General features: G+C 38.4%; 1 protein-coding gene across 4 annotated transcripts; it reads right to left on the reverse strand.

The window, feature by feature from the left end:
- Positions 1–1,141: 1,141 nt before the first annotated feature.
- LOC122665258 lies at positions 1,142–25,196 on the reverse strand. 4 transcript variants are annotated; one of them, XM_043861358.1, is made up of 16 exons: positions 25,100–25,196; positions 24,932–25,022; positions 24,676–24,850; positions 24,482–24,587; positions 24,065–24,147; positions 22,287–22,313; positions 16,384–16,514; positions 16,089–16,202; positions 8,402–8,482; positions 7,902–7,966; positions 7,315–7,371; positions 7,028–7,099; positions 6,275–6,523; positions 4,965–5,077; positions 4,072–4,158; positions 1,142–1,330 (listed from the first exon to the last, which is right to left on the reverse strand). In XM_043861358.1, exons 1-16 carry the CDS (start codon positions 25,148–25,150, stop codon positions 1,183–1,185), a joined length of 1,650 nt encoding a protein of 549 aa, XP_043717293.1. In that variant the 5' UTR covers positions 25,151–25,196; the 3' UTR covers positions 1,142–1,182. The 4 variants fall into 4 exon arrangements, with proteins under 4 accessions (XP_043717293.1, XP_043717292.1, XP_043717294.1 ...); XM_043861357.1 differs by having other exon boundaries at positions 4,063–4,158; XM_043861360.1 differs by having other exon boundaries at positions 1,150–1,330; positions 4,059–4,158.
- Positions 25,197–27,901: the final 2,705 nt, after the last annotated feature.

The raw sequence follows: 27,901 nt of genomic DNA on the forward strand, positions 1-27,901 counted from the left end.
CGGAACTGGGAAGAAACCAAAGCCTCTTGGGAAAACGGAGAGGTCTTAAATTTCTGAGAATGCAAACGCTAGCGGAGAAATGCTCACATTTGATTTTTATTTATTTCTCTCATTTCTAAAACATTAATAAAAATCTTGTTCGAGCACACCAATACGATGCAATAAATGATAAATGGAGGACAGCAAGATTATTTCAAGAGGTGGGGATAGGGACAGGAGTGTAGTGTATCCTGCCTAACGGGTCATAGGATCTTTTTCCTTCTTGTACTTGAAAACAAACTGAGTTTAAAGTCTTTCTTTAAATGGTCCAGCCTTTTGATTAAAACCATTTTTTCATTGTTTTTAAAGCGAATCCCTCTTTGAATCAATTTTGGGTGCAAAGTCCCCCTGTACTCCTTCCCAAAAAAAAAAGTCCTATATTTCCACTATACTTATATTTTTTAGGTAAAACCATAGGAAAATACTAGCACGACGAAAGGTTCCCTTATGAAATACAGATACTAGGACTACTAAGAAAGGTTTCCGTATGAAAACTTACAAAAGGCCCATGTGGGCTGTGTGCAGGTTTATTTTCAAATTTAACTTTTAACTTCTACACGTTTCCAAAGCCCCACATCTACACACAATGGGGCCTTTTGGGAACCCTTCATTGGGTTTCTTTTGGGAACCTTTCACTGTTGCTGGCATTTCTCTGCTATGTTTGGTTGGCAAGAAATGGATAGAAATATATATATACACACATAAATCAATCATTGTGTCATCATGATTTTTGTCTTATATATATATATATATATATTTTTTTTTTTTATTTTTTTTTTTTCTTCTTCTTTTTTCTATCCATTTCTTGCAAACCAAACATTACCCTTTTAATATTTGTTCTAGAAACTGACTAAAAAGGGCACCATGGACTTGGGATTTGAATCTCGAGATCGAATCAGAAGTACCAAAACATGTGTTAACCCTAGGTTTTGGAAGGAGATCAACCAGAATCAGGATTAGCTAATCTAATCTCATTTTTTGGAACCCTAGATTAACAAGCATACTAAGGTCGGACCCAGTTTTTGACGTTTCGACAGAACCAAAAAGAGGTCAGTCCCGTTAAACCTTGTTTGACTGTCTGGAGAAGATAATAGACTCAATTGAATTTTTCAAAACAGACAGATATCTATACATACATCAACACTAGCTCTGTTCACTCAAGCATAATTGCAGGGCATTCTCTGCTTCCCTCAGGAACAGGCGAGTGAGCTGTTTCTGCCCTCGTCGATAGACTATACTGGACCACCTGTTCCTACTCATCAACTGCCCTCCATCTCTGCTTTCTGTATCTCTGCACCAATGACCCAATACAGAAGTATGCACTCAAAAGATCAGTAGATATCTAGACTCTATCAATTGCATGCATATGTTTCATGCAGCCTCTTTTTTTAAATTAAAATAATGGGTGAATCTTGTAGCGGCAGCATCTATAAATGGGAAGTAATAATATCACACATGTTTGAACACACCATCACACAATTGATTATCCAGTATGAATCTTTAAACAACCCTCTCCCTCACAAAAAAAAATGCTTTTTGGAATCCAAGGATACTCCCAGGTAGGAGTGGCAATGGGTGGCCCAGCCTATGTTTGGGTGGGGTAGGGCCTGGAGTTTTCATAGAATGCCTAATCTGTCCAAGCCTGTTGAAATTTGGACCACAGCCAAACCGAACATTGAAGGTATATAAAATGGATATGTAGTACAAATACACAGTTATATATGCATATACACTTATATTTCATTAACGAAGATGAGTATATGTTAAGGGAAAAGATTCTCTGAACTGCCAGGGTGGAATGGAATCTGCCACACCTCCACATGGTGGCACCATATTGACTGTTGGGTGGCAAAGAAAAGATCCTACCCCTTCAATTCGTTGCCACTGCATCTCTCTCCACCGCTGAAACCCACCGGAGCACAGCCCCCTTTCTCTCTCTCTCCTGCACTTGCCAGTGCAACCAACTGGAGAACCGCCCCTTGCATCTCCCCCCTCTCCCCCGCTGTCTCCCACTCCTTGAAAAATTATGATACTTTTCAGCTCAATAGAAGCGAGTCTGGAGTGTAGACTCAGAATTGTATCCATATAAGAGGATAAGAGCTGAGAAGGTGGAAATGAAGGTTGCCAATGGTTCTAGAAAATCAGGGTCTTGGAATTTGAGGTTAGGTTAGGATTCGGTGTCTAGAAAATGGAAATGGGTTTCCTGTGAGTCTGTGGCGGTAAATTTCCGAAGCTTTACAAACCATTTATGAATTTTGTTTCTCCTTAGACTACTTAAGCGATAGAATTGCGGTCTGGCAGAGCAGAGCCGCTCTTTCTATCCGGTCAGGCGAGGCGAATTAAGTTCACTATTCGGGTGGAGAATAAGCAGAGAAAGCAGGCAATTACACAGTAGAGGATGAGTGAGGAGATCGGCAGTGAGGTTCTTTTTCTAATCTAAACTAATGAGGAATCATGAAAGCTTCGAATATCCAAAGAGGTACTTACCACCTACTCTCACTGGATTTCTTGGCTGTAATGAAACAGAACCAATTCCATTCTCTTTCCATCTTTGTAGTTTTAGAGGAGTTGTAGTATGTTTGGCTTGATTCAGTGTCCTGAGCTTATTTTATCAAGAAATTTCGGTGTTTTTTTGGTGGGTTCACTGCACACTGTTATTTCTCCTGGAAAAAAGTCGCTTTGTGTTTACTTTTCAGTTTTCACCTTTTTTGAAGTTTTAGGGTTCACTGAATTCTCATTTCTAGCTCGATTGAGTGCTGTGGTGAAGCTGAATTGCTTTCAACAGTAGAAGAATTCCATCCAGGGTGTCAATTTAATTTGATTCTTTCTTATGTACTATGGAAAGAGATTTAGAAAGGAGGAGATGCAAGGGGTGGTACCCCGATGGGTTGCAGCTGTGAGGTTAGGATCTTTTCTCTCCCATCCACTGGCTTGGGGAGGTGTGGGAGATTCCATTCCACTGGCAGCTCAGAGAACCTTTTCCGATATGTCATATACACACATACATTGTTTTTTAAACATTGTTTGAACGCAAAAGCCCCCTTTTAAAATGCAAGTACAAAAACCAAGCAAAATAGCTCACTAATTAGAATCTGTATTCTTTTAACAGGCCCAAGGCCCAGCACAAGCCAGCCCATACTCCAGGTAGGCCTCCTGGACTTGACTGTCAAGCAAAAGGCCCAACAAGTTGGACTTGTCCAGTTAGGGTTTGCATTTCAGCATTTCTCCAACTTCATGTCAGATTGGGTTGGTCATTCACCAACCCAACCAATCGCCACCTACTGCTAGGACAAAGACACAAGATACTGCAAGACTTCCACCAAACAAATATCACTTTATTCCGACAACCATAGGACAAAGGCAGTTTGCCAGAAAACAAAAATTTTTAGAGGCGACATGGAGAAAGGACTGAAATGCAAATGCCCACAGTTGTATTGAACTAGTAGCAGTGTAGCACTCTACATAAATGGAAATGCTAAAATCTTGTCAAAGGCAGAATTAAGCTTACAAATGATGGACATAACTTCAATTTCAATGGAGAACAAAATAGTTGACATGCTAAAGCCTCTATTTTTCATAGGAATTATCTTCAAAGAAAAATAAAATTATACAGGGTCAAAAAAAAAAATAAATATATATATATATATATATATATACACACACACATATACAAGAAGTTTACAAAAATTATTTTCAATTTAACTTCCTCTACGTTATTAAATTTTTTTTTAAAAAAAGGAAAGAGAAAAAGGTGATGTTATCTTGGTCAAAAATATAATTGCCACCTCTAAGGGACACTACTGGTCATATGGTTGGATTTTTTCCCCTCAATCAACCACACCACAAATATGCTTCCTAGTCATGTAAATGACAAAAAATCAGAATAAATTTTATAACTTCAAATTGAATTTTGAGGAAACATTTTCCATTGGAAAACAAACATATACTTAACTTACAACAGTTTCTTTCTATGAAATTCAATTCAAAGAATTTAGCAAGAAATTTTTTGCCAAAGATACATACCTTACGTACTCTTCCGGCATTTCCATGACGTGGGCCTTTTCAAGCAGTTCAGTATCACAGTCCTCCGTTCCAGAACCTTCTTCAAGCTCCATCATCCTAGGCAAATGAACAAAACTTCTTAAGGCTGACAAATCAGAGAATCTTTAATGTGAATTTTCAGACAAGCAACCAAAGAAACCATGAAAGCAAAGCAAGATATGTAGGCTAGCATAAAATTGTCAGAGAGCTAGGACAAAGAAAACAAATTTAAATAAGAAAAAATTAACATTTTTTATAGCGGTAATGACTCTGATATCTGTAACTCTTTTTTAAGTTAATAAACAGGAAATAAAAAGAAACGGATAGTGTGGTGTCGTTAGCCAAGTTCCTCTTTAAATAATTGTTCAGTAAATGAGATGAACATTTATCTTGAGACAAAAGTAGATCCAATAGTCATTCAAGACAAAATTGAAAAGAAGATAACATGATAGGGAGCACAGGCAAATGTTTGAAATACTTTATCTTTCCCTAAATTCAGCAAATTATTCACACCATCCAACCCAGAAGAGTGGGGAAAGTTGAGAAAATAAAAGATAATTAACAAAAATAGAAAGTTCAATATTCATGTCACACATTATTAGGGGGAAAAAAAGGTTAAACTTTCATGCACAACTCTACTAGGACTGCAAATCCTAGGATGTTCAATGTCCACAAAGAATACATTCTCAAAAAGGAGTTCCTTCCATGGATTTGTGTTTTTTCACCTTCATTAGCTTTCACAATTTCATATACCCATTTAAATTTTTTTTGTTCAACTATCATTGTAAATTGGACCAGAGGCAAGCAATTGGAATGCTAAAAGAAAATTTATACAATAAAACCATCAGGAAATGATTGTTGTTTCGATAGTGCACAGTGATTACTTCATATGAAAGAGATCAACAAGCAACTGCAGAGCTCCAGAATCCCCACAAGCCTCCCATACTGCTGCTTGAACTTCTGCTGCTGATGGCTGCCTCTCCTCTCCACATCCAAGCTTGAGGAGGAGAAAAACAAAGAATTAAACAAACACAATTAGGACTAAGAACTGCATAACAGAAGCACATTCATGACTTAGAATGAAATATTTGGAGCTTTGTTCAGTTAAACACACACTTATACAGAGAATAAATTCCATCTTCTGTTAGAAACTAATTAAACTATCACCAATGTAAAAGAAAAATAAATGTAAAAAGAGAGGCAAGGAGATATTATCTTTGATAGTCTTTATTTGCCTTCGTGAAGATTTCTTATCGATTTTCAGTAGTCAACTGCATATTTGTCTAATGATATTTCCATCCAAAATGCTGGCTGCCAGTATAATGGCTCTTTCAGTCTTTTTCGCCACATCACAGATAATGGGAATTGAACCGCTCTGCTGCTAGCAGGCAAATGGAGAATTTCCTACTTAAATCCGGCAAACTCCAGAGCCTCGGTGGACAGGGTAGGGTGCCGCAACGCGTCAGGTTGCTTTGCCCCTAACCTAACAAGCAAGGGCCTCACAATAGCTAAATGCCCCTGTTTGAGTAAGGTGTGCGCAAGCTATAAGCACGCTCCCTTGTCAAAGCATGCTAATGCACATAGGTGCCCTACGATCAGCTCGACCACAAAATGACTGAATTTAATTCTCAGTTTTCATTTGCTCATGTTCATATTCAGATATTATAATCAGTTCCTGATGTCATTTTCATCCAACTTATTCATTGCAGATTACTTAGTTTCTTTACTTTCCTCTTCAATTTTTTCAAACGATGTTCAGTTGTTCACCTTGCCACCAAGAAGAGAGAATGAAGAAAGTTTAATTAGCTCTCAAAAGGGTGTCCACATGAATTTTGTCAAGCTCCTGGCATCCCTACTAGTGATTCCTACAGCTAACATTTAAAGAAGTTACATGAATTGTGTTATAATAGGTGTTGGAAGCTGTTTACCGCTTTAAGAAGATAACAAGGAGGTTTGGAAACTGGAATGAGACACCCATTCCAGCTATTCTGCTAGGAATAGAATAAGGTTTTAAGCCTTTCAAAACAACAGAGAACTAGGGTGCACATGGACCGTAGCTCAGCAAATTTTTTTGTTAAATCTCAAACAGTTCCATGCTGACATAATTCAAATTTATCTCAACTTCATGGATGGCCCATAAAAACCCCTAGATACAACTGTTCAAACATAATATGTTGCTCAATCAAAATTGCACCTCTTCCAGCAATGCTGACACATGAAGAAGCTCCTCCTCTTGCATGGCTATGGTCCGTAAGGCAGCTAAAAATTCCTCAGGGAAAACTAACTTATTCAAATAAGAGGGCTTCTTGCGCTGACCACTCCAACTATATGTGCAGTCCCAGCCACTTTGGCATTTATCGCTGGCTTCATCTTGCAGGGGGAGTGTAGAAAAGAATCCACGGTCCAGCAAACTTCTAGGTAGAAGACACCTCATTTCAGCCATCTGTAAACACCAATCAAATCTATCAATAAAGCAGCTTTATTTGAGATTTAAGATGGTGCTTCCAGGGAAACCAACAAATCATATTCTGGATAGGGGATTTTATTCCCTGATACAACTCAACTCATCTTTATCCCATCTAAATGGGTCTACATGGATTCTTTTTTCTCCAATCAACTCTATTCAAAGTCATAACTTGTTACTAATCCTAAGCTATGCATATCTTTCCTCACCACTTCTCCTAGAGTTATTTTAGGCGTACCCCTGGCTTTTTTACTGCCTTCAATCTGAATCAAATCACCCCTTCGTACTAGAGCCATCCCATATGACTTTCTCGCAACTTATCATGTATTAGAGCTACTCCTAAATTAGTTCTAATTTGTTCACTCTTTATTTATCTTTTCTATTTTTACCACTCACCCATCTCAACATCCTCATTCAGCTACACTAAGTTTGTTTATATGAGCGTCTAAATCACATAAGAAATAGAGAAGGGAAATGGATGACCTGTGTTTCAAGAAGCTGTGCTTTGGTTTCAGTAAATGGAACATTCTGAAAGGCCTCTACTGGATAATGAACCTGCAATATTCAACACTGCATTTCATGCAATTATATGCTGATAATTCATAAATGTATTTTACAATTAGCGCCATCCACAATGATATTTCAAAGTTGACCAGAAAACATCAGATAACTGGGGTAATCGGGTTCCACCATCACAGGGTAGGAAATACTGACATTGATGGATAACAATCTTATGAGTGGGTATGAAAACACAGTGTAGAGAACGTTACCATGAGAAAGTCATCTGGGTTATTATTAATGACAAATCCGTAGAGGTACAGTAGCTCCTGCAAAAATGGGAGACAATTGTAATCGTGAAGAAGGGTGAAAATAAGCTACAATTGTAATCATGAAGAAGGGTGAAATAAGCTTTGATCATGCTGTAATAATTAAAAGAACAAATGCCCATTTTCTATAAAGAAACTATTCACTACAAATATTATTTTCTGTCTCACATATTGATTGGTGGTCATAAAAGAGCCAGAAAGACAAATTGGAAAGTCACACACACAAGTAACAAACTAAGAAAATGCTCACATAAACGAAATCAAGTTATCAAGTGGTAGAAAAAATATATTAGTTCAGGAATATCCATCGCCTATATTACCCAGACACTGAAAGAATAGAAACAGATATAATGCAACTGTGATATTTATGGATTAAACATCATAGTAAGTATCCAGCCAGAGTAATTCCCCGTATTAAGGATGGTGGGAAATCGCCAATTGTTATAGATTAACACATACAAGACAAAAAGGTTGTGGTAACAGAAACTGAGGCCCAACTAGAGAACCTCTTCAAGGAAAGTAGAAGATACCTCATTTCCTTTGTTGCCATAACTAATGAATATCTCCTTCTCTATTTGATAGGGAATCTGATCAGCTTTTTCAATGCATAAGAGATGAACAAATGAGGTGATTAGTACTATAATATAGCAAGTCAAACAAAACCAAAAGCAGTTAAATTTGAACTTCAGGAAATTTATTTTTTTTTAAAAAGCATAGCTACCATTTGAGGAAAGATGAACTTGACATAACCACAGGACTATATGGAGGTGCTAGCTAGCTAAGCTTTTAAGGTCATTGGCTTGCAGTAGCCAAGACCTTGGATTGAGTCCTTTTCTTAGCATTACAGCCCAAAGTTATCACCCTACTGGGACTCTGCAAACATAGACAACTTCTAAAAGTATAAAAGAAAGGAGGTCGTTTGGTACACCTCAAAATGACTTTATAAGCCAAAAGTTTCCTATTGGCTTCCTTTTGTGCCTCTCGTTTTTACAAGGATATTTGAATTAATTTGTGTCTTACAATTTATTACCTGATAAAAGGTACATAGATGAAGGAACTCCAGTTACCAATCCTGTTACGTCAACTTCCCATGTTGCTGCAGCTTTCAAATCTGAAACAAGAAACATCCTACTCCTGTGAAAATCTTCAGCATGAAAAATGTTCTCAGCATTATGATACAAAATATTAAGAAATTATTATGATTCTCCAAAATAAATTTGCTTCGTACTCAATTATGTCTTTTAAAATTTATCTGCATACTTATCTACATAACTTGAAATTTTTTAGCCTTCAAAAATATTACTTAAGATTATCAAAAGAAAAGAGATCTAGGAGACGAGAGAAAAAATGAACCAATAGGGTGGAAAAGATAGGACAAAATAGAGCAGCAGTTACATTATATTCTTCATGGGATAAACAGTAATTACATTCTCTTAGACCACTACACATGATAGACAGGTGACAGGTCCAATGAAGCAAACTCTTCTATATCTCTTGTTCTTTTCAATGATCAATAACACAAAAAAAAAAAAAAAATTACTAGCAAGGGGAAAGGAAATTAAATAGAGCAAGGAACAGAGAATAACAAAAACCCAATTATGGCGGGAACAATAATCTATAAAACAAGAAAAAGCATGCAAGAAAGCAAAACCTAGTGTGGTGACTGTGGTCATACCAGGTGAAAAGGTGATGCAAAACCCAGGTCACAAAACCCGATTCAGGTTCGTTATGGGCCCACCCAAGCTCTAACAGAGTCGATAAATGGAAGTTATAAGAGAGTGGCAGATTTGTAGTTAAACGAAATCTTAAATGGCTCTTAGGAAATAGAGGATGGAGGGACATAAATGGAAACAAATCCTAAAGATGCCCTATTGTAGGTGACAATAAGGTTATATTGATATTGGAGGAATAAAATGAAATAAGGCTTAAAAAGGAATAAGAGATAAAAGGAAGGGTAATAATGGGAATTGGGAGAATAAAAGAAGAAATAAGGTGTCGTCGGGAAGGGGAAATTGTCCCCAACCTCCAGATACTACAACCAGCGGGAATAGGGGATATTTTAAGAGATCTCCCTTACTAGAGCCTCAACCAAGCTGGAACTTTGGATTTCACATCGCAACTAGCGGTTCTCTCTCAATTAAATGTCAACAGACCCAACAGCGCGTGATAAAAGAAGATTCAAAACCTGCAACTAATTCTGGCGCAAGAACAGAACCCAGATTCGAGTTCAGCTTGAAATTCTTGATTTCCAGTGTTTCTTGCTGGAGCTTAGCAGGTAGGGTCGCCCAAAGGTGATGATGAATGACTACCCAAGGCATTAGGGAGAAAAGATGTGTGATGCGAGAGATTAGAACCAGAACATGGTGGCTGCAACTACCACCCAAACAGATTAGGCCAGCAAGGAAATAACTAGACAGAAGAAGGAAGAAGCGGTAGGCGAGCCTTGGAGCAACGGTTAAGTTGTGCTATTGCAACCATCAGGTTGCGGGTTCAAAACTTGGAAACAGCCTCCCTGTGAAGCGAGGGTAAGGCTACGTACATTTTCCCCTCCCAAACCCTGCAGCAGCGGGAGCCTCGTGCACTGGGACTCTTTTTTTTTTTTTTTACAGAAGGTCTTACAAGGGGAGGGGAGAAAAAGAAGAAGAGGAGAGAGGGGGGAAAGCAAGGAGACGACAGCTGAGCTGCCAAGCCACGCAGACATACACTCAACCAACTCACTATTTCATTCTCTATCAACTACTCCAATTGTTGGGTTACATTTCTATTTATAAAAGCCAAAAAAAGAGACTCCTAATTACTTCCTAAAACATAAACCAACAAAATAGAAACTCAATAAAAAAAACTCAAATTGGAAATTTCCCTACATGTCTAATAGTTATCCCAAATAAAATAAATTGGGTAAATTACAGATCACCCCCTGGTTTTCAATCGAAACTCAGATCACCCCCTGGTTTTTGAAAAAACTCAAATCACCCCCTGGTTTAGACCCCAAAATGCCAAATTAGTCCTTGATGTTAGTTTTATGCTGTTAAGTGATGATGTCACCCAATTAAATAAATTTAAATCCCTAAACTACCCTTGACCAGTGTTGATTTACGATTTTACCCTTTCAACTAAAAACTCCAAATTTGATCTTCTTCCTCACACCTGCAACTCAATCTCACCGGAGAGAAGAACCAGAGCTGCCATGGGAGTATCCGAAGTGGGCAGCGAAGATGAGGAGTTTTCTTAGTGGGAAGGACAGATTCCGCCATAAGAGAAGCTTAAGCTAAAGCTAGGGTGAAGGATTTTTCATCCTTTATTCAATCCAATAAAATTGATGAGAGAAACCCACCTATTTCAGAGAAATGTTCCTCGATTCGTTGAACTCAAGAACGGGAAAAGGTAAAACAGAAATGGAATTGAAGATGGGTTTGAGAATGGAAATCAATTTCCTACCTGCATGATGATAATGGGTTTCTGAGGTTGACTTGCTCCCCACAAAATCAAGGAAAAGAAGGAGAAAAGAATGATGAAAGCTGAACTCTGAAGGCTGATGAAAGCCGTATTTGAAAAGAATGTGCTGGTTGTCTCTCCTACCGGTAGATACAACTTGCAGAGATTTTTTGCTTCAACCTCCCTTTAGCTTTTGGGACTGTTATTGTGTTGGTTTAATAGAGTTGGGGAAGAGCCAAAGAACGGTGGCAGTGGTGGTTTCTGGAAACCAGATCCCTATGTATGGTGGTGGAGCGACTCTGAGCAGTTTGGGAGGAAACCTGACGGCGCTGGTGCCTGTAAAACTTGATTTCATAGTCTGTTCAAGAGCTTACGTTCTAGGTCATCTGGTAACCTCTGTTCTACAGAAACATCGAATGCTCAATCAGAATTGCACATAGAGAGAAGAAGGGGAGAAGAAAGGGAGAAGAAGGAGGTTGAAGGATTGGAAGCCTACGCCGGAGAGGCAGAGGAAGGATGCTCCGGTGGTGGTGGGAGACGAAATGATGACTGTTGAACTGGGGAATGAGCCTGAGTTTGGGTCGATTCCGTTTGGATAGACTGAGGTTAGACCACCACCACCACCACCACCGCCACCGCCGCTGTCGTCTCCAAGAGTTACAAGAGAGAGAGAGAGAGAGAGAGAGAGATGGAGAGGGTAGTATTGTAAATTTCATTCCAATGTTTTAGTACAAGGGTAAAATAGTCCTTTCACCCCAAAAACTAACAGCAGACTAACATCGTTACTGTAGAAGGGCTGATTTGAGTTTTTTCAAAAACCAAGGGGTGATTTGAGTTTCGATTGAAAACCAGGGGGTGATCTGTAATTTACCCAAATAAATTTTAAATATCCTAATGAATCAGAACAAGGTTGGGACCCAGTTCATCTTGGTTTGGGTTCCCAGGTTCGAGTCGGTTCAACCACAAATCTGCATGAATTCCCCTGGTGTTGAGAAAACTCGCCCACGAGTTTTGTAGAATGGTAGAAATATGTGTACTTGAGTGTTAAACTAAAGTTTGTTTCTAGAAGAAATAAATGGGGTTACCCCCCCCCCCTCAAGATCCCAATTTAGTAATCACCGTAAAAACACTATAACGGGGGATTGCTGCTCCTTGTCTGCAACCCAAACAAAATCCAAGATATGAAGCTTCGATGTTGCATCTGTGTCTTCAAATATGTGGGGGATAACAAACTCAATATGTACATATGTTGCAACAATAGAGTCTGCTGTTGCCTCATCCATAATAATCGTCTTGTCTCCCTTGACTGTTAGCTCGTCCTGTGGATGCATTGTCAGTGTCACCATCTTTGACTTTGAGCATACTTCATCACCAATCCTTGAAGAAAATGTCTGGTGCATTTGAGAAGGTTATAAGAAAAAAGGGTGTACCCAGTGCATGAGCTCTTGCCATTGTATGGTCTGGGAGGGTCATAATGTACGCAGCCTCCCCCCCGCCCACTTCGAGGAGAGGCTGTTTCCCGACTCGAACCCGCGACCACTAGGTCACAATGGAGCAACCTTACCGGGTCGCAATGTATCAAGTATACTGATTAAAAATCTAAAAAAATAGGAAAAACTATAGATTTTTAATCAGTTGAGAAGGTTGTAAGGTGCACAAATTCCTGTCGTAATCAACGACACCTCTTCGTTCTTCTAATTACTCTCGACCCAATTTAATAATGCGTTGAGGAGAATCAAACACTTCACAATAAGCACCATCATAGTATTGAGAAATGGAGAATTTGACAAAGACATCATCCTCAAACTCAATGATGATCTCGTTGGTCTTTGATAACATATCCACCACGGACTGTGAGATAAATAGTCCCTCTACCCTTCATTGACGATAAAATAGCAATTTTCGCATTGGGCAAGTGCACTCTCGTCTTGAACATGGTACTAAATCTCGTTTCGTTTCGTTTCATTTCGGTGTTTCGGTCTGACCGAAATTGCCGAGATACCGAAATTTCGTCGAAATCTCGGTCGAAATATGGTATTTTTCTGTGGGTGTAAAATGCCAAAAATGTCCGAAATTTTCGAAACAAACGAGATGACCGAAATATTCGAAATATTGCATTTTTTCATTTTGGACTTGTGTTTCGTTTCGGACAGGTCGAGATACTCGAAATATTCGATATCTCGACCGAAATTTCGCGAGTTTTAGTACTATGGTCTTGAACATAAAGGAAACCATTGTCAGAATACCAAATTGATGCAGAACCCGGGTGGTCACAAAACCCGGTCTAGGTCCACTATGGGCCCACCCAAGCTCTAAATGGGTCAATAACAAGAGATGGTGGCAAAACGATAATAACTGGAAGTTATAAGAGAGTGGCAGATGTGTAATTAAAAGGAATCCTCAATGGCTCTTACGGAATAGAGGGTGAAGGGACTTCAATGGAAACAAATCCTAAAGATGAACTATCGAAGGTGACAATAAGGTTATATTGGAGTGGGCAATTCAGGAAATAAAATGAAATAAGGCTTAAAAAGGAAGGGCAATATTGGGAATTGGATGAATAAAAGAAGAAATAAGGTGTCGTGGGGAAGGGGAGAGTCATCCCCAACATCCAAACACTAAAACCAGCAGGAATAAGGGATCTTTGAAGAGATCTCCTTTACAAGAGCCTCAATGATGCAGATTCATCATCGAAATGGGGCTTTTTTTATTAGGAATAAGTCTAGGGTTGGGTTGTATACATGTTGGGCCTTTGGTCCATGGGGTTTTCAATGTAATAGGCCACTTTAATGAGCCTAAACTATGGGTATTAAGGTTGCATATGAGATTGCTTTTCAATGTTGGGCCTTGTTATTAAATGTTTTAGTTGGGCTGCAGTAGGATTCTATAAGTTCAGTCCTGTTTTGAGTCTGTTTCCTTTATTATTTCACTTTCTTAGTCAGTTTAGACTTTAGGTTACGTTATTAGTTAAGGATTGGGTTAGGCTTTTACTTCTCAGTATTTGAGTCTATTTTTAAGTCTTTCATATAGGTTTGTAAGGGGGGAAAACATTGTAGATGAATTTGATAAATAAAATTGCTGCTTTTGCTGCTCTCTTCTCCATTGAAGTTCCCTTGTGTTTGATCAAGGAACCCCTTGCGTGTAATCAAGGTAGGTTGGTGTTTGACCCAATCGAACCACCTTGCGGTGTGAAGCACAGGTGTTATTATCTGTTGTTCTTATTATTCCATCATCTTCTTCATCCATTAACAAGTATTCTTCTATTTTCCTACAACTAGAACCCAACTTTCTAGAAGATTATACGTAGCACTTTTTTGGAGACTAAGAAAACCAGCAGTTGGATTTGGCTAAATTTGGATTTAATTTTAAGAACCCTAACTTAAGGACTCCAATTTAAATCTGATGCAGAACAAGGGCTGAACCGGGTTGACCCTCTTAGCAATCTCGACCGAGATGGGCCAGTCCCTTGGAGATGCATTCGATCAGCCTTATTTTCCTGTGGATTGCGGAAGATCCTCCAGATTTGGATTGCTTCAACAGCTGTATGTGGGGCCCACAGGACAGTTTGGATTTTTAGTTTTCTTTTGCGCAAATCCGGTCTTAGCGCTAGGATCTATTTTAGTAGTTCTTTTATTTTGGGTAGGGAGATAAGATTGTGTTTCCGGTTTCTTTGTTAGTTAGTATCCAAATAGTTAGGATTTTATTTTCTTTAAATTGGGCTGTAATCCACGGTATTGATTATTAAAGATGAAGAATAGAATGAATTGAAGAGTTTTGTGCGTGTGCACTCCCTTCCCCCTCCCCCCTCTCCTTCTTCACCTTCTACGGTTCCTTCCCCCTCCCCCTTCTTCTTATGCTATCTCTTCTTTCTCCCCTGCTAATCTGATTTCTGCAGCTCCCCTCTTCTCCTATTCTGTCCCCCATTAAAATCTCATTCAATTCTGACCAGACGATTGGATGAAGGAGTGAAATCTCTATTTTACCCTTTACCTTGTTAAACCCTGTTTTACATCTGAATTCTGATTCTGATTTCGTGATCCTATTTAGCTACTGATTGTAGGTTAATTTCATATCTAAAATCAGCAACCTATCTTCACTTTCAAAGCTATTCTACTGTTTTACCCCTAGTCCTATTGCTGCAAAGACTTGGCCTATTTGCTGATATGGCCATCCGATTGGGTTCAGATTTTCAGCAAATCTTCCCTATGCTATTTGTTAAACTCAATCTCCGTTTCAGCCTTGTTTGACCATCTGATTTTGTTTAATTTGATTTCTCTTAAATCTAGATTTTATTCTGTGCGAAAAGATATTATTTGGCTACTATTTTGACCATTCAAATTCAGTACTAAATTACTCAACCAAGCTGGAACTTTGGATTTTGCATCGCAACGAGGAGTTCTCTCTCAATCAAATGATGACAGACCTAACAGCTCATGATAAGAGAAGATTCAAAACCTGCAACTAATTCTGGTGCAAGAACAGAACCTAGATTCGAGTTCACTTTGAAACTCTTGATTTCCTGGGTTTCTTGCTGGAGCTTGGCAGTTAGGGTCGCCCAAAGGAGATGATGGACTACCCAAAGCATTAGTGAGAAAAGACGCATGATGCAAGAGATTAGAACCAGAACGTGGGTGTTGCAACTACCGCCCAAACAGATTTGACCAGCAAGGAAATAATAACTAGACAGAAGAAGGAAGAAGAAACTCTCACAGGGGTAGGGAAAAGAAAGGGGGTAGAAGCAAGGAGACGACAGCTAAGCTGCCAAGCCACGCAGGCACACACTCAACCAACTCACTTTTGCATTCTCTATCAACTACTCCAATCATTGGGTTACATATCTATTTATGAAAGCCAAAAAATCAAAGACTCCTAATTACTTCCTAAAACATAGACTAATAAAATAGAAACTCAATAAAACTAAAATTCGAAATTTTCCTACACGTCTAATAGCTATCCCAAATAAAATAAATTCTAAATATCCAACTGAATCAGAACAAGGTTGGGGCGATTCATCTTGGTCTGGGTCTCGGGTTTGTTTCAACCACAAATCCGCATTAAAAGGCTTGATAAATTCAGCTGAAAAATGTCCATTCATTGAAAGAGCCCTTTAAGCCATATGAAATTACAAGAAGGATAAAAATTAAAAACAGTTAATTTCCCTAGACACATATATGACCAAAACTTAAAATACTAGGAAAGAGGTCTCAGACAAACAGGTATATACAAAAACTGATAATAAAAAACAGAAATGTTTATAAACTCATACAAAACCAGAATCATACCATGGTTACAAAAATCGATTCCAGGAACAAGGCCCTCAACCCAAACAGTCTCTCCTTGTGTTGAAGGTGATGTATCTTCACCAGTTTTGTTCTGTACCCCAGAAACACCACAACCTAAAATCGGAAGTATGTAGTACCAGTTAAATGGGAAATAATTATTTCTCAAAAAGTAAACAATGACAGAAATGGTAACTCATCTAAAGCCCACCCTGCATCTTTCACACTTTTCAGGAACAAGAAAACCCCAACTAAGAAAGAATGAACAAATAAGAAGAAAATAAAAAGATTATCTCACTTTTTTCAGCCTTCTCCTGAACTTGCGTCTCACTGGAACAGCAATTTTCTTGTTCTTCAGGCATTTGAGGAAATACATATGCACGTGAAAAAGGAATGTTCAAAGCACGAGTCCAAAAGATAGAGTTTGCCCTATCATAATGCAATTGATAGATATAGTCGGGTCAAATCTGAGTACGACATACACATCAAAGAAAATACATAAGATATATAGACATACATATCAAAGAGAATACATAAGATATACAAGTTTGTTGAGAATTAGGGGTAGTTTTGTCTTGTTACTTTTAGTTTGTGGGATTTCTATTTTATTTTCCTGTTTTTCTGTCCTTGGTTGATAAGCTGTAATAGGTGAGGGCTTTGGGGGTAATTTCATTATAAACCTCTAACCCCACACCTAATTTCGTTTGGCCCATATTATAAATATATTTGCTGATCCTGCGATAAAAAACAATTCCGATCGCAGGCTGCCTTCTCTTCTCTCTCGGCAGTGACTTCTTCTCCACTCTTCTCCTCTTATTCTTCTCTTCTTCTTCTTTCTTCTACTGATTAGTTAAGTTTCGGATCTGTAACATGGTATCAGAGCTCTACTAATCAGTGGAAGGTTCCTCTCTTATCTCCTTCTGCTGATTTTTCCTTCGGTTTTAGCTTTCTGGTGTGCAGCCACCTGTTGCTGCTCTGTTTTTCGGGGTTGATGGATTGAAGACTTTGTTGGTGGGGTGACTCCGTTCCAGTGGCACTGTCGTTTAGGCCATTTGTCTTTAGTTAGGTTAAAGTTGTTATTTCCTTCTTTTAAGTCTGTGTCTCGGTTAGAGTGTGAAGCCTGCGAATTGGGACAACATCACTGTGCCTCTTTCCCTTCTCGCACTATGGCTTGTAGTTCGTCTTTATTTTCTTTAGTTCATTCGGATATTTGGGGTCCTTGTTGTGTTAAGAATCGGAGTGGGTTCATGTATTTTTTAACTTTTGTGGACGACCATTCTCGTCTCACATGGTTATACCTCTTGAAGGATCGTTCCGAGTTTCTATCTGTATTCCAATATTTTTATAATGAAATTAAAACTCAGTTTGGTTTATCTATTAAAATCGTTCGGTCTGATAATGCTTTGGAGTATGTTCAGCGTGATATCTCGGATTTTTTTGTTTCTCATGGAATGATTCACCAAACTAGCTGTTCCTACACTCCACAACAAAATGGGGTGGCGGAACGTAAGAATAGACATTTACTTGAGGTTGCCCGCACTATAATGTTCCATATGCATGTTCCCAAGCACTTTTGGTGTGAAGGGGTATTTACTGCCTGTTACCTGATTAATCGAATGCCTTCTTCTGTTCTGGCCGACAAGTCCCCATTTTCCATTGTTTTTCCCGACCAACCCAGTTGTCATTTACCTCCTCATGTTTTTGGGTGTATTTGTTTTGCTCACAATCTCCATGCTCCTTTTGATAAACTCTCTCCCCGGTCCACTAAGTGTGTTTTTCTTGGATACTCTTGTACCCAGAAAGGGTACAAATGTTATGACCCTATTGCCCATCGGTTTTTGTGAGTGTTGATGTCACCTTCCTTGAGGACCGTTCTTATTTTTCTTCATCCTCCTCTGTCTCGGAAGATGATTGGCATCTTAATGCTCCTCCTCCTATCCCTGCACTTGTCCCATTCTCTACACCACCAATACAGGTTTATCAGCGGCGTGACAAGAAAGTACCACAAGAAGAGGTTCCAATGGCTCCACCTGTTTCACTACCTCTGCCGACTTCTTCGGCTAGTGAAGCTCCACCTTCTTCTTCAACTGATGACTTACCTATTTCTTTGCGTAAAGGTACTCGCTCTTGCACTCAAAAGTTCACTGCTTTATATTCTATTGATAAGTATGTGTCCCTTTCTCACTTACCCTCTTCAGTTCATACTTTTGCCTTACCCTTGTCTTCCAAACCTATTCCCAAAAATCATATTGAGGCTCTTCATCTTCCTGGTTGGAAGGCGGCCAAGGATTTGGAAATTGATGCTCTCTTATCTCGTCACACTTGGAGTTTGGTTGATCTGCCTCCTGGAAAGGAACTTGTTAAGTGTCGTTGGGTTTACACCATCAAATACCTTCCAGATGGTTCTGTTGAGCGGCTTAAAGCCCGTCTAGTTGCCATGGGGTATACACAGACTTATGGTGTGGACTACTTTGAGACCTTCTCTCCTGTTGCTCGGCTGAATTCTGTTCGCCTACTTATTTCTATGGTAGTTAATTTTGATTCGCCCTTTTTTCAATTGGATATTAAAAACGCCTTCTTGTATGGTGATCTTCATGAGGAGCTGTATATGGAGCAACCTCCTGGGTATGTTGCTCAAGGGGAGAATGGTGCTTAGGTGTGCAAATTGCAGAAAGCAATCTATGGCCTCATACAATCACCAAGAGCGTGATTTGAGAAGTTCAGTACCACAGTTGTATCATGCGGTTTTTCACAGTGTTATTCTGATCATTCTGTGTTTGTTCGTCGTCATCGTGGCAAGTTGGTTATTCTGCTTGTGTACGTTGATGATATTATTGTTTCTGGGGATGATGTGTCAGGCATTGCTGAGGTAAAGGCTTACTAACAACAAGGATTTAGGTAAACTTCACTACTTTCTTGGCGTTGAGGTTGTGAGAAGTAAGAAGGGTATCAGTCTTTCCCAGAGGAAGTCTGTTTTAGATCTTTTATATGATTCTGGTATGCTTGCGTCTAAGCCAGTGGATATCCCCATGGATCCTCATCAAAAGTTTGGTGTAGATGATGGCAATCCCCTCAAAGATGTGCACCAGTACAGAAGTTTAGTTGGAAAGTTGATTTACCTTACTGTCATGAAACCAGACATTTCTTTTGCTGTTGGAGTTCTGAGCCAGTTTATGCAAACTCCTCAGAAAGCTCATTGGGATGTTGCTATTCGCATCCTTCGTTATTTGAAGGGTGCTCCTGGTAAAGGGTTGATTTATCTTCCTAATCGGCATATGGACCTGGTTGCTTATTCTAATGCAGACTGGGCTGGATCGGTGTGTGATCATTGTTCCACTACAGGTTATTGTACATTTGTTGGGGGTAACCTTGTCTCGTGGTGAAGTAAAAAGCAGACTACTATTGCACGGTCAAGTGCACAGGCAGAGTACCCACACTACAGCTGAGTTGATTTGGCTTAGGTCCCTACTTCTTAAGATGGGATTTTCTATGTCTAAGCCGATGAAGATGTACTGTGATAACCAGGCAGCCATATATATTGCTAGTAACCCTGTTTACCATGAGTGGACTAAACACATTGAGGTGGACTGCCATTTTGTTCGCGATGCCGTCTTGAAAAAGCTAGTTGAGACTTCGTTTGTTTCGTCTTCAGATCAGCAAGCTGATGTCTTCACCAAGTCGCTTGCCCCTAATTTTCGCACCTGTTGCAACAAGCTGAGCATGGGAGACCTATATGCTTCAGCTTGAGGGGGAGTGTTGAGAATTAGGGGTAGTTTTGTCTTGTTACTTTTAGTTTGTGGGATTTCTATTTTATTTTCCTGTTTTTCTGTCATTGGTTGATAAGTTGTAATAGGTGAGGGCTTGGGGTAATTTCATTATCAACCTCTAACCCCACACCTAATTTCGTTTGGCCCATATTATAAATATATTTGCTGGTCCTGCGATAGAAAACAATGCTAATCGCTGGCTGCCTTCTTTTCTCTCTCGGCAGTGACTTATTCTCCACTCTTCTCCTCTTATTCTTCAATTCTTCTTCTTTCTTCTACTGATTAGTTAAGTTTCTGATCTGTAACAAAGTTCATTGCAACAAAAGCATCTGAGGTCTGGGGGCACAAGATCCATTAATGAATCTGTACTCTGAAAAGCCCATAAGTCGCCATATTGCTCATGTTCGGGTATGGAATTAAATGTTGACATATTTCAGTTATTTTGACATGGAGCAAATTCAAAATACGCCAATGCCTTTGGTTGAAAGTGTGTAAAGACATACAGTTACATTGATTTGTTTGATCAAAATCACAGAAAGATCACCATTTCAGCTGGGACCAAATTCAGATCAGCCATGAACAAATTCATCTTTCATTCTTAATATTTGGGGGATAGGGATTTATCACCAAATGAATCCAACCTAAGAGAATGCACCAAAAATATTTAATTTTTAACCAATGACAAAAAGCTTACCCAAGTATTTGAAAGAGCGGGGGAAAAAGATGTAGAAAGCAATAAAATAGAGTTTATGCCCCTAATAAGTGAAGAAGACCAATTTGAGCTAAACAATAGTGGGTTTGCTTGGTTGGGATTATTAATGTAGCTCACAATAGGAAAAGGATCCTATTAGAGGCCAAGCAACAAGATCTAAATACAGCTGCTGATTTGGCTAGGCAGTTTGGAGCTGTTTAGGGCAAATCTAGGGTTTAGGCTAGGGTTATGAATGAAAGTAATACATGGTAATGATCAGCAGGTCTAGGGGGTCTTTTTGACATAAAAATATTGGGATTTGGATCAATTTAAAATTCTTGCAGAATTAGGGTTAGGGTTTCGGGTTTTAAAAATTAAGAAAAATTATCAAAACTAGGGTTTTGAGTTGGAGATTGGAGTAGGGCTTTTGGTCAGATATTAGAGGGGTTAGGGGGAAGGTTCGGCTGTAATATGAGCTGAATTGGATGGCTAATTAGGTCTGAACAGGTTTTTGGCTATTTAGGGTTTAGTGGAGATGAAGGGGAATTAGGGTTTGAGTGATGGGAAGAGGCAGCAACTTAGATCGAGTATGGAGGGTGTTGAGGAGGAGTTGTGGTCAAAGTATGAGAGGATTCTGATGAGGGAACAGGTCTGGATAGGTTCTAGATAAATTAGGGTTTATGAAATTAAAACAGAAAATAAATGGATCGAATGGGGAAGGAGAAGGAATGATAAAACAAAAATTAAATTCAAACTCACCATTGGAATCCACCGGCAGCAGCTTGAATGATGAAGGATAAAACCACCTTCAGAGAGAGATCCTCCCAACCGTCACGGCGTAAGGAGTCGCAGGAATCCACCCACCCTTTCCACCTTGAAATCCACAAGGATGCACACTCAAAGGAGCAGAACAGCAGCAGCAGTCGGCCAGCAACAGAAAACAGTCTTTTAAATTCAAATTTCAATGTGGGGGAGCCCTCCACGATTTACTATATTAATAAGATGGCTTTATGCCAAGTCCTAGTACAATTTAAAGTCTTTTCCTTCAAAAATCGTGGAAGGAAGAGATTTAATCTAACTTAACTAATTTAAAACAGTAAAAGACCTATTTAACCCTACTAACTTAAGTTAAAAGATATCTAACTTAAAATAACTAATTTAAAAGAAGATTCCATATTAGCCAATAGGATATAAGGACTTATTAACCAATAGGAACACTTCACTTAAATTAGACCAATTGAACCAATTGGGTGCAACCAATTCTAAACCGGTTCAATCTAAAAATAGGAAAATAAACTAAGTATTGGGCTAATCCCGTATGCAACCTATATACCCCTAGTTTAAGCTCATTAAAGTGGCCTAATACATAAAAAACCCTTGGGAACAAAGGCCCAACATATATATAACCCAACCCTAGGCCTATTTCTAAAGAAATAAGCCCTATTTGGTGATCATTTTGCATCAATTATTTTTGGGCTAGTGAGGGACATTGGGTTGATAAGCTTGAACATTGCATGTTGAGTGCTTTGAATGGAGTGTTTAGAGTGAATTTTCTATTACTATCTTTTGCCGGAGTTTCACTCCCCCAGCCTTATGCTCTTGCTAATAAGAGCCTCTCTTTTTTTTTGTGAAGGGTGTCAGCTGGTGCTTTTAATAATCTACTATCACTTATTCCAAAAAAAAAAAGAAACAAATAAAAAAGAAATCTTCTACATAACAATAGTTCCCCAAGAAGATACTTACCAAAGGAAGTCTTCAAATTGCACCTCGCTGGTAAGATGATCAAGAAGAATACCACATTTTCAGTATCTATAACCCAATAAAGGAAAACTTAAAAAAGGAATAAGAATGAAAAATAAAATAAAATAAGAGTTTAAGAAGGTTCGACATGGAATGTTAAGCAGCATCAACTCAACTCAATTCAGCCATATCCCAACTAAATGGGTCGGCTAGTTAAGCAGCATCAAATTAGATTATATTATGCAATGAATAATGCTAAGGAAAATTTAAAATTATATAAGACGAAAGGATCTAATAATAAACAAATACATAATCATGAAAAACTTGTAAATTTCAAACTAGGCTCTGTTGTTGTAATGTCAATACTACAATTAAGCATTTGTAGGATACAACTTTCAAAGTAAATGTTTGTACCGCAAAATTCATCCATGTGACAGAAAATCATGGATTAGAAGACATCCACAGGCTGTAGAAAATATATATATATATTACAATCAGGTTTTTTTTTTTTTTTTTTGGGGGGGGGGGGGGAGGGAGAAGTCAGAAAAAAAAAATTTAATGAAGCAAGAGGAGAAAAAGAGAAAAGGGTAAAGAGCCTACACATGAACAGATAACCCCTATATAAAAGGAAATAATGCACAAGTACACCTCGAGTCTATGCAAAAGAAGGTGCCACTGACACCTAATAGCAGAGATATTAACAGAAGAAAACTTTACAGTGGAGAAGCGCACCATATGAGATTCTGTTTACCCCAGTTTACCACTACATGTCCTGTTAAAGCATGGTTATTGAAAACTCTATTAGGGCACCAAATGATAGCCCCTGGTATTAATGCTTTTCATAGCGTTAATTGTTCGCCAAAGAAATTAATCTCTAGCCTGCAATGAAACTAGGGTCCCTTCAATATGGTCCTTTTAGCTTATTTGAATTTTTTCATCAGAAGGGGAAAAAAAGTTTCTTTGAATTTATTTGGACATTTTAAAAAAAAAAAAAAAAAAAAAAGATCCTACTGTTACAAATAATGAAAAATTATGAATTTTCATCTAGAGACATCGAATATCTATCATACCCATAGATTGAAACTTTCCAGGTCCATCAGACTCAGTTATTATTAGAATCATTCCAACTGTTTGGAATAACTGTACAGTGTACACTGGCTTATTATCCCTACTTTAACTTCATATCTAGTTTTCTTTTCAAAATTACCAAAAAATTTCTAGTCCAGTTACTGAGTGTTTACCAACTTGGATGCTTGTAAATCAACACTCGTTTATCCATGATACAGATTGCCTCTACCAATAAGAAATATACGAACTGATAGGGTTACTAAACTGGGTCTGCGACTCCAACAGGCCAGCTGATATTAATGTCCAAGTCTGCTGTCTCAACAACAGTTCAGACAATATTTTCTACAATAGACATAAACTCCACATGGAAAGCATCCAAGACAGCCAAATAAATGGCCTAGAACTAAGAGAAGAACGAATGAAAGCTACCTGAATAATCCTGGTATCCAGACACCTGAATGGTCCCGGCAGCTCGACACCATCGTGAATTCCATAACTTTAAAATGTCCTTAATCAGGCAATAATAAAGAAGGTACAAGTAGAATGCCAAACTACATCAAAGCAACCTCAAGAATAATGCAATGCACACCCAAAACTGAAGACCAAGAACATATACTGACATAGAAACTCAAATTACCTGAGCAAACAAAAACAAGTAACTACTAAGTAATGTCAGCAATTCAAGATAAGATGGAATCATGACCTTTTCTTACCTTTCCGAGTCCCCATCAAGAAGTAAAAGTTCCTTAACCAAATTCTTTACTTTGTCGTCATATACTAACTGCAACTTTTTCTTCTGCAATGGAGACATGTCTCTCATCAGATGTTATTGCAAGAATGATAGAATCCTGGGATGAAGTCTATTACATAATCCATATGCATAAGTGCATAACAACAACAGAAACAAGGTAGACATAGCACAAGAAGGTACATGTTTTAGCTAAGGTAATTCAAGGAATTTAAAATCTCACGAGTACTGCCAGAGTAGGCATGCTTTACATTTATATGTAACTAAACCAAACTCCCTAGGTGAGTGATATATGATTTGAGCACACAACTCCTCAAAAAGCCAAAACTAAGAGTTCATGAGCCGCAGCCAATGCAACTGAAATAATTGTTAAGGTCTTCACCTGCAATTCGGTTGCTCGGTACAATGTTGTCCCCTTCAGCTCCTGTAGCTCATCAGCAGTGAACCAAAGCGGATTACCAAAAGTGGTCGGGAGCATATCGAGGTACCTGATCAAGAGATAACTATTTTCACTCAACGAGTAACGATGAAACAAGAAACCGAATGAAATGAAAAAACAAACAAATAGCCACGTACGGCTTCCATGACGAGTTCTTACGAAGACGCTCCACAGTTAGCAACAAAATCATCAAGAACCGATCATCTACTTCTCCTTCTTCGAACATTGCTCTGCATTTCGGTCCTAATGAAGGATCTTGCAGAACTCTCATCGGAGTTATCGCTAAATCTAATGGAACAACAAGTAGAATCCCTGGAAATTGTAATAGAAGGTTTATTTAAGCATTAATTCCTGTGTAACTCTCGCCAGTGAAATGAATAAAGCCACTGTTACCTTCAACGACGTCGTCAGATGAAAAAATGCCGAAACCTTTATTGGGACCGCAGTATTTGATACTGCAACCACGTAATTCGACCATGTTCGCCTGGATTCGAGAATTCGAATGTCAAGTAAAAGAAAAGGAGAAGACAATAAAAATAAAGAAATAACAGGGAGTGGAACCTGCAACCATTGAAGGAACAGTTCGAGCTTGGTTTCTTCTTGGCCCTCCATTACTTTGGAGCTCTAGATCTCAGCGGCTTCGACTAGTCAGTCACTCAAGAGTCTAGGTTCCAAGTTGGGCTCCAAGTCGTAGTTGGTATGTCTGGATCGGAATAAATCAGAATCGGCCTTCATGAACCCTAGAATTGGTCCACATATTCAAAAACAGATAAATTTTTAGGATTTTGAGTGTGAATCAGCCATGTTGGATCGGTCATGGACGATTCCAATGATCCGATTACCAATTTTTAAAACCATGGTATGGATTGTGCGACCGCCTATTAACGTTGACATACTCATTGAAGATACTTGCATGTTCGGAAGCAAGAAATCAGTCATTGTCAATTCCAATCATAGTTTAAAACTCGGAATGGGTCCTAAATACCCTAGAATCGGCCTCTCAAATTTAAAAGCCAGTGATTTCGGTCCTAAAAACCCTAAAATCGATCTCTTCAAAATGTATAGGATCAGGATCAGTCATGGCCGATTCGACCAATCTAATTTTGATTTTCTCAATCATAGACTCTGGTTGATTACAAGTAAAGGGGGAAAATGTTGTACTCGTGATTCTATAATATTTCTCAAATCAAAGAAATTTAGATTACAAAATAAAGTAAAAATGAAGGATAGTGGTTCTTTGAACATGAGGTGTAGGAAACGTCTAGTAACATGAAATGTTAATTGACATTTCGTGCACCTCATGTTCGAAGAGACTTTTCCCAAAATTCAATAACCAAATTTAGTATATATCGAAGTTAATTACATCGACATATAAGATCATTATTATAAAATTTTCACTTTAATATTAATTTAATTTCATGTCTTTCTCTTTATTTTCCATGCAACTAAACAGATGTTAAGAGAACCGAAGGTCTCAAGTTTTCGACGGTGCATAACCGGTGCTCAAATTTGTAGTCCAATGGCATGCCATGCGCCCATGCATGACATGTTCGTAGTTCGAACCTAAAACTCCAAAGGATATCAGATTCTACGCAGTATGCATGGAGAAGTTCCATACTAAAGACTACTCAAATAAAAAGCGACACTAATAGAAGGTTTTCAATAACAACAATATAGTGTTATCCCAATTAAATGAGGTCGGCTACATGGATCCTCTCCAATAAGTTTTATTCAAAGTCATAGAAGATATGAGGCCCAAGCTATGCAAGTCTTTCCTCACCACTTCTCTTAGGGTTATTTTAAGTCTGTCATTGATTCTTTTAGTTCCTTCTATCTGCATCAAATCCCTCGTCCGTATTGGAGCATTCCAAGGTCTCCATTGAACATGACCATGCCACCTCAAACAATTTTCTCGCAACTTATCATGTATTGAAGCTACTCTCGACTCAGCTCTAATATTATAATTTCTTATTTTATCCCTCCTATATTTGTCACACATTCGTTTTAACATCTTTATCTCTGCTACACTTAGTTTATCTATATAATATTTTTTTAATTGCTCAACATTCAGCACCATACATCATAGTCGGTCGTATGACAATCCTATCAAAATTTTCCTTAAGCTTTAATGTTATACACTGATCGCATAGCACTCTAGAAGTGGAAAAATTATCCTCTACAATTCTTTAAAATGTGGTAGTGCGGCAGTGCTAGCTGGAGATGTCGACACCTGGTAGCTACCGCGCATCCAACGGTCCATATCAATGAGCTTGGACGGTTAGATGCGGCAGCTGCCAGGTGTTGACATCTCCACCTAGCACTGCCACACTACCACACTTTAAGAATTGGAGAGGATAATAATCCCTCTACATGTACCTCTTCACTTCATCCATCATATTTTAATTCTCTGCGCAACATCATGTTCTATATTACCTTCTTTATTTATGATTGAGTCTAGATACCTAAATAATCACTTAGTGGGATCTCCCTCTCATCGATAATTACCACCTTATTAACTGTCCTAGCGTAACTAAAGTTACACACCATACATTCCGTCTTTGTTCTACTTATCTTAAGACCTTTTTCATTCTAAGATTTTTTATTTTTTATTTTTTGATACAATTTTTCATTCCAAGATTGATCTTCATAACTCAAACTTGGCATTAATCATTGTTTTTGTCTCATCCGCCAAGACAATTTCATCAAAGCATACACCAAGGAACCCCATCTTGTATGTCACTGGTTAAATCATCCATGATAGGCGCAATCAAATAAGGGCTTAAAGTTGATCCGTGATTTAATCTAACTGTAATTGGGAATTCAATACATTGACTCTCTATAGGTCTTACTTTGTCACCACACCAACGTATTTATCTTTAATTCTGTCAACATATTTACTTGAAACTCTCATCTTCTCTAATATATGTCACATTAACTCTATAGGAACTCTTTCGTAAGCTTATTTGGAGAATATAGTTTTCAACTTTCCATTGTGGATCTTATTGGCATAAAACCAAATTAGTTATCCAAAATAGTAATTTCTTCTCTAAGGTGGATTTCAACATCCCTTTCCCATAACTTCATTGTATGACTCATTAGTTTTATGCTTCTATAGTTATTGCAGTTTTTAATATCATCTTTAATTTTGTAAATCGTGACCACAATACTTCTCACCATTGCACCAATTATCCATAATATAATTTGTGTAGCAGCGACATTTTATTCAATTTCATTCTCTTGTATTTCCAGGACTAACAATGGAATTGTTGATAGCCTGGCCAGGAAGGCCTTGTCTATTTCATGTAAAACTGAATGGCCGCATTCTGTTCCTTGGCTTTATGAACTTCTTGTTCATGAGGCCTT

This window comes from Telopea speciosissima, chromosome 6 (assembly GCF_018873765.1).
Source record: "Telopea speciosissima isolate NSW1024214 ecotype Mountain lineage chromosome 6, Tspe_v1, whole genome shotgun sequence".
Lineage (NCBI taxonomy): Eukaryota > Viridiplantae > Streptophyta > Magnoliopsida > Proteales > Proteaceae > Telopea > Telopea speciosissima.

Bases quoted from the DNA above. Each gene is read 5' to 3' on its own strand.
- LOC122665258 (XM_043861357.1), bottom strand. From the start codon at position 25,150: ATGGAGGGCCAAGAAGAAACCAAGCTCGAACTGTTCCTTCAATGGTTG. The intron at 24,148-24,481 runs GTGAAGACCTTA...TCTCCATTGCAG, and splicing joins ACCGAGCAACCGAATTGCAG to AAGAAAAAGTTGCAGTTAGT. The intron at 16,203-16,383 runs GTGAGATAATCT...TTCCGATTTTAG, and splicing joins TCAGGAGAAGGCTGAAAAAA to GTTGTGGTGTTTCTGGGGTA.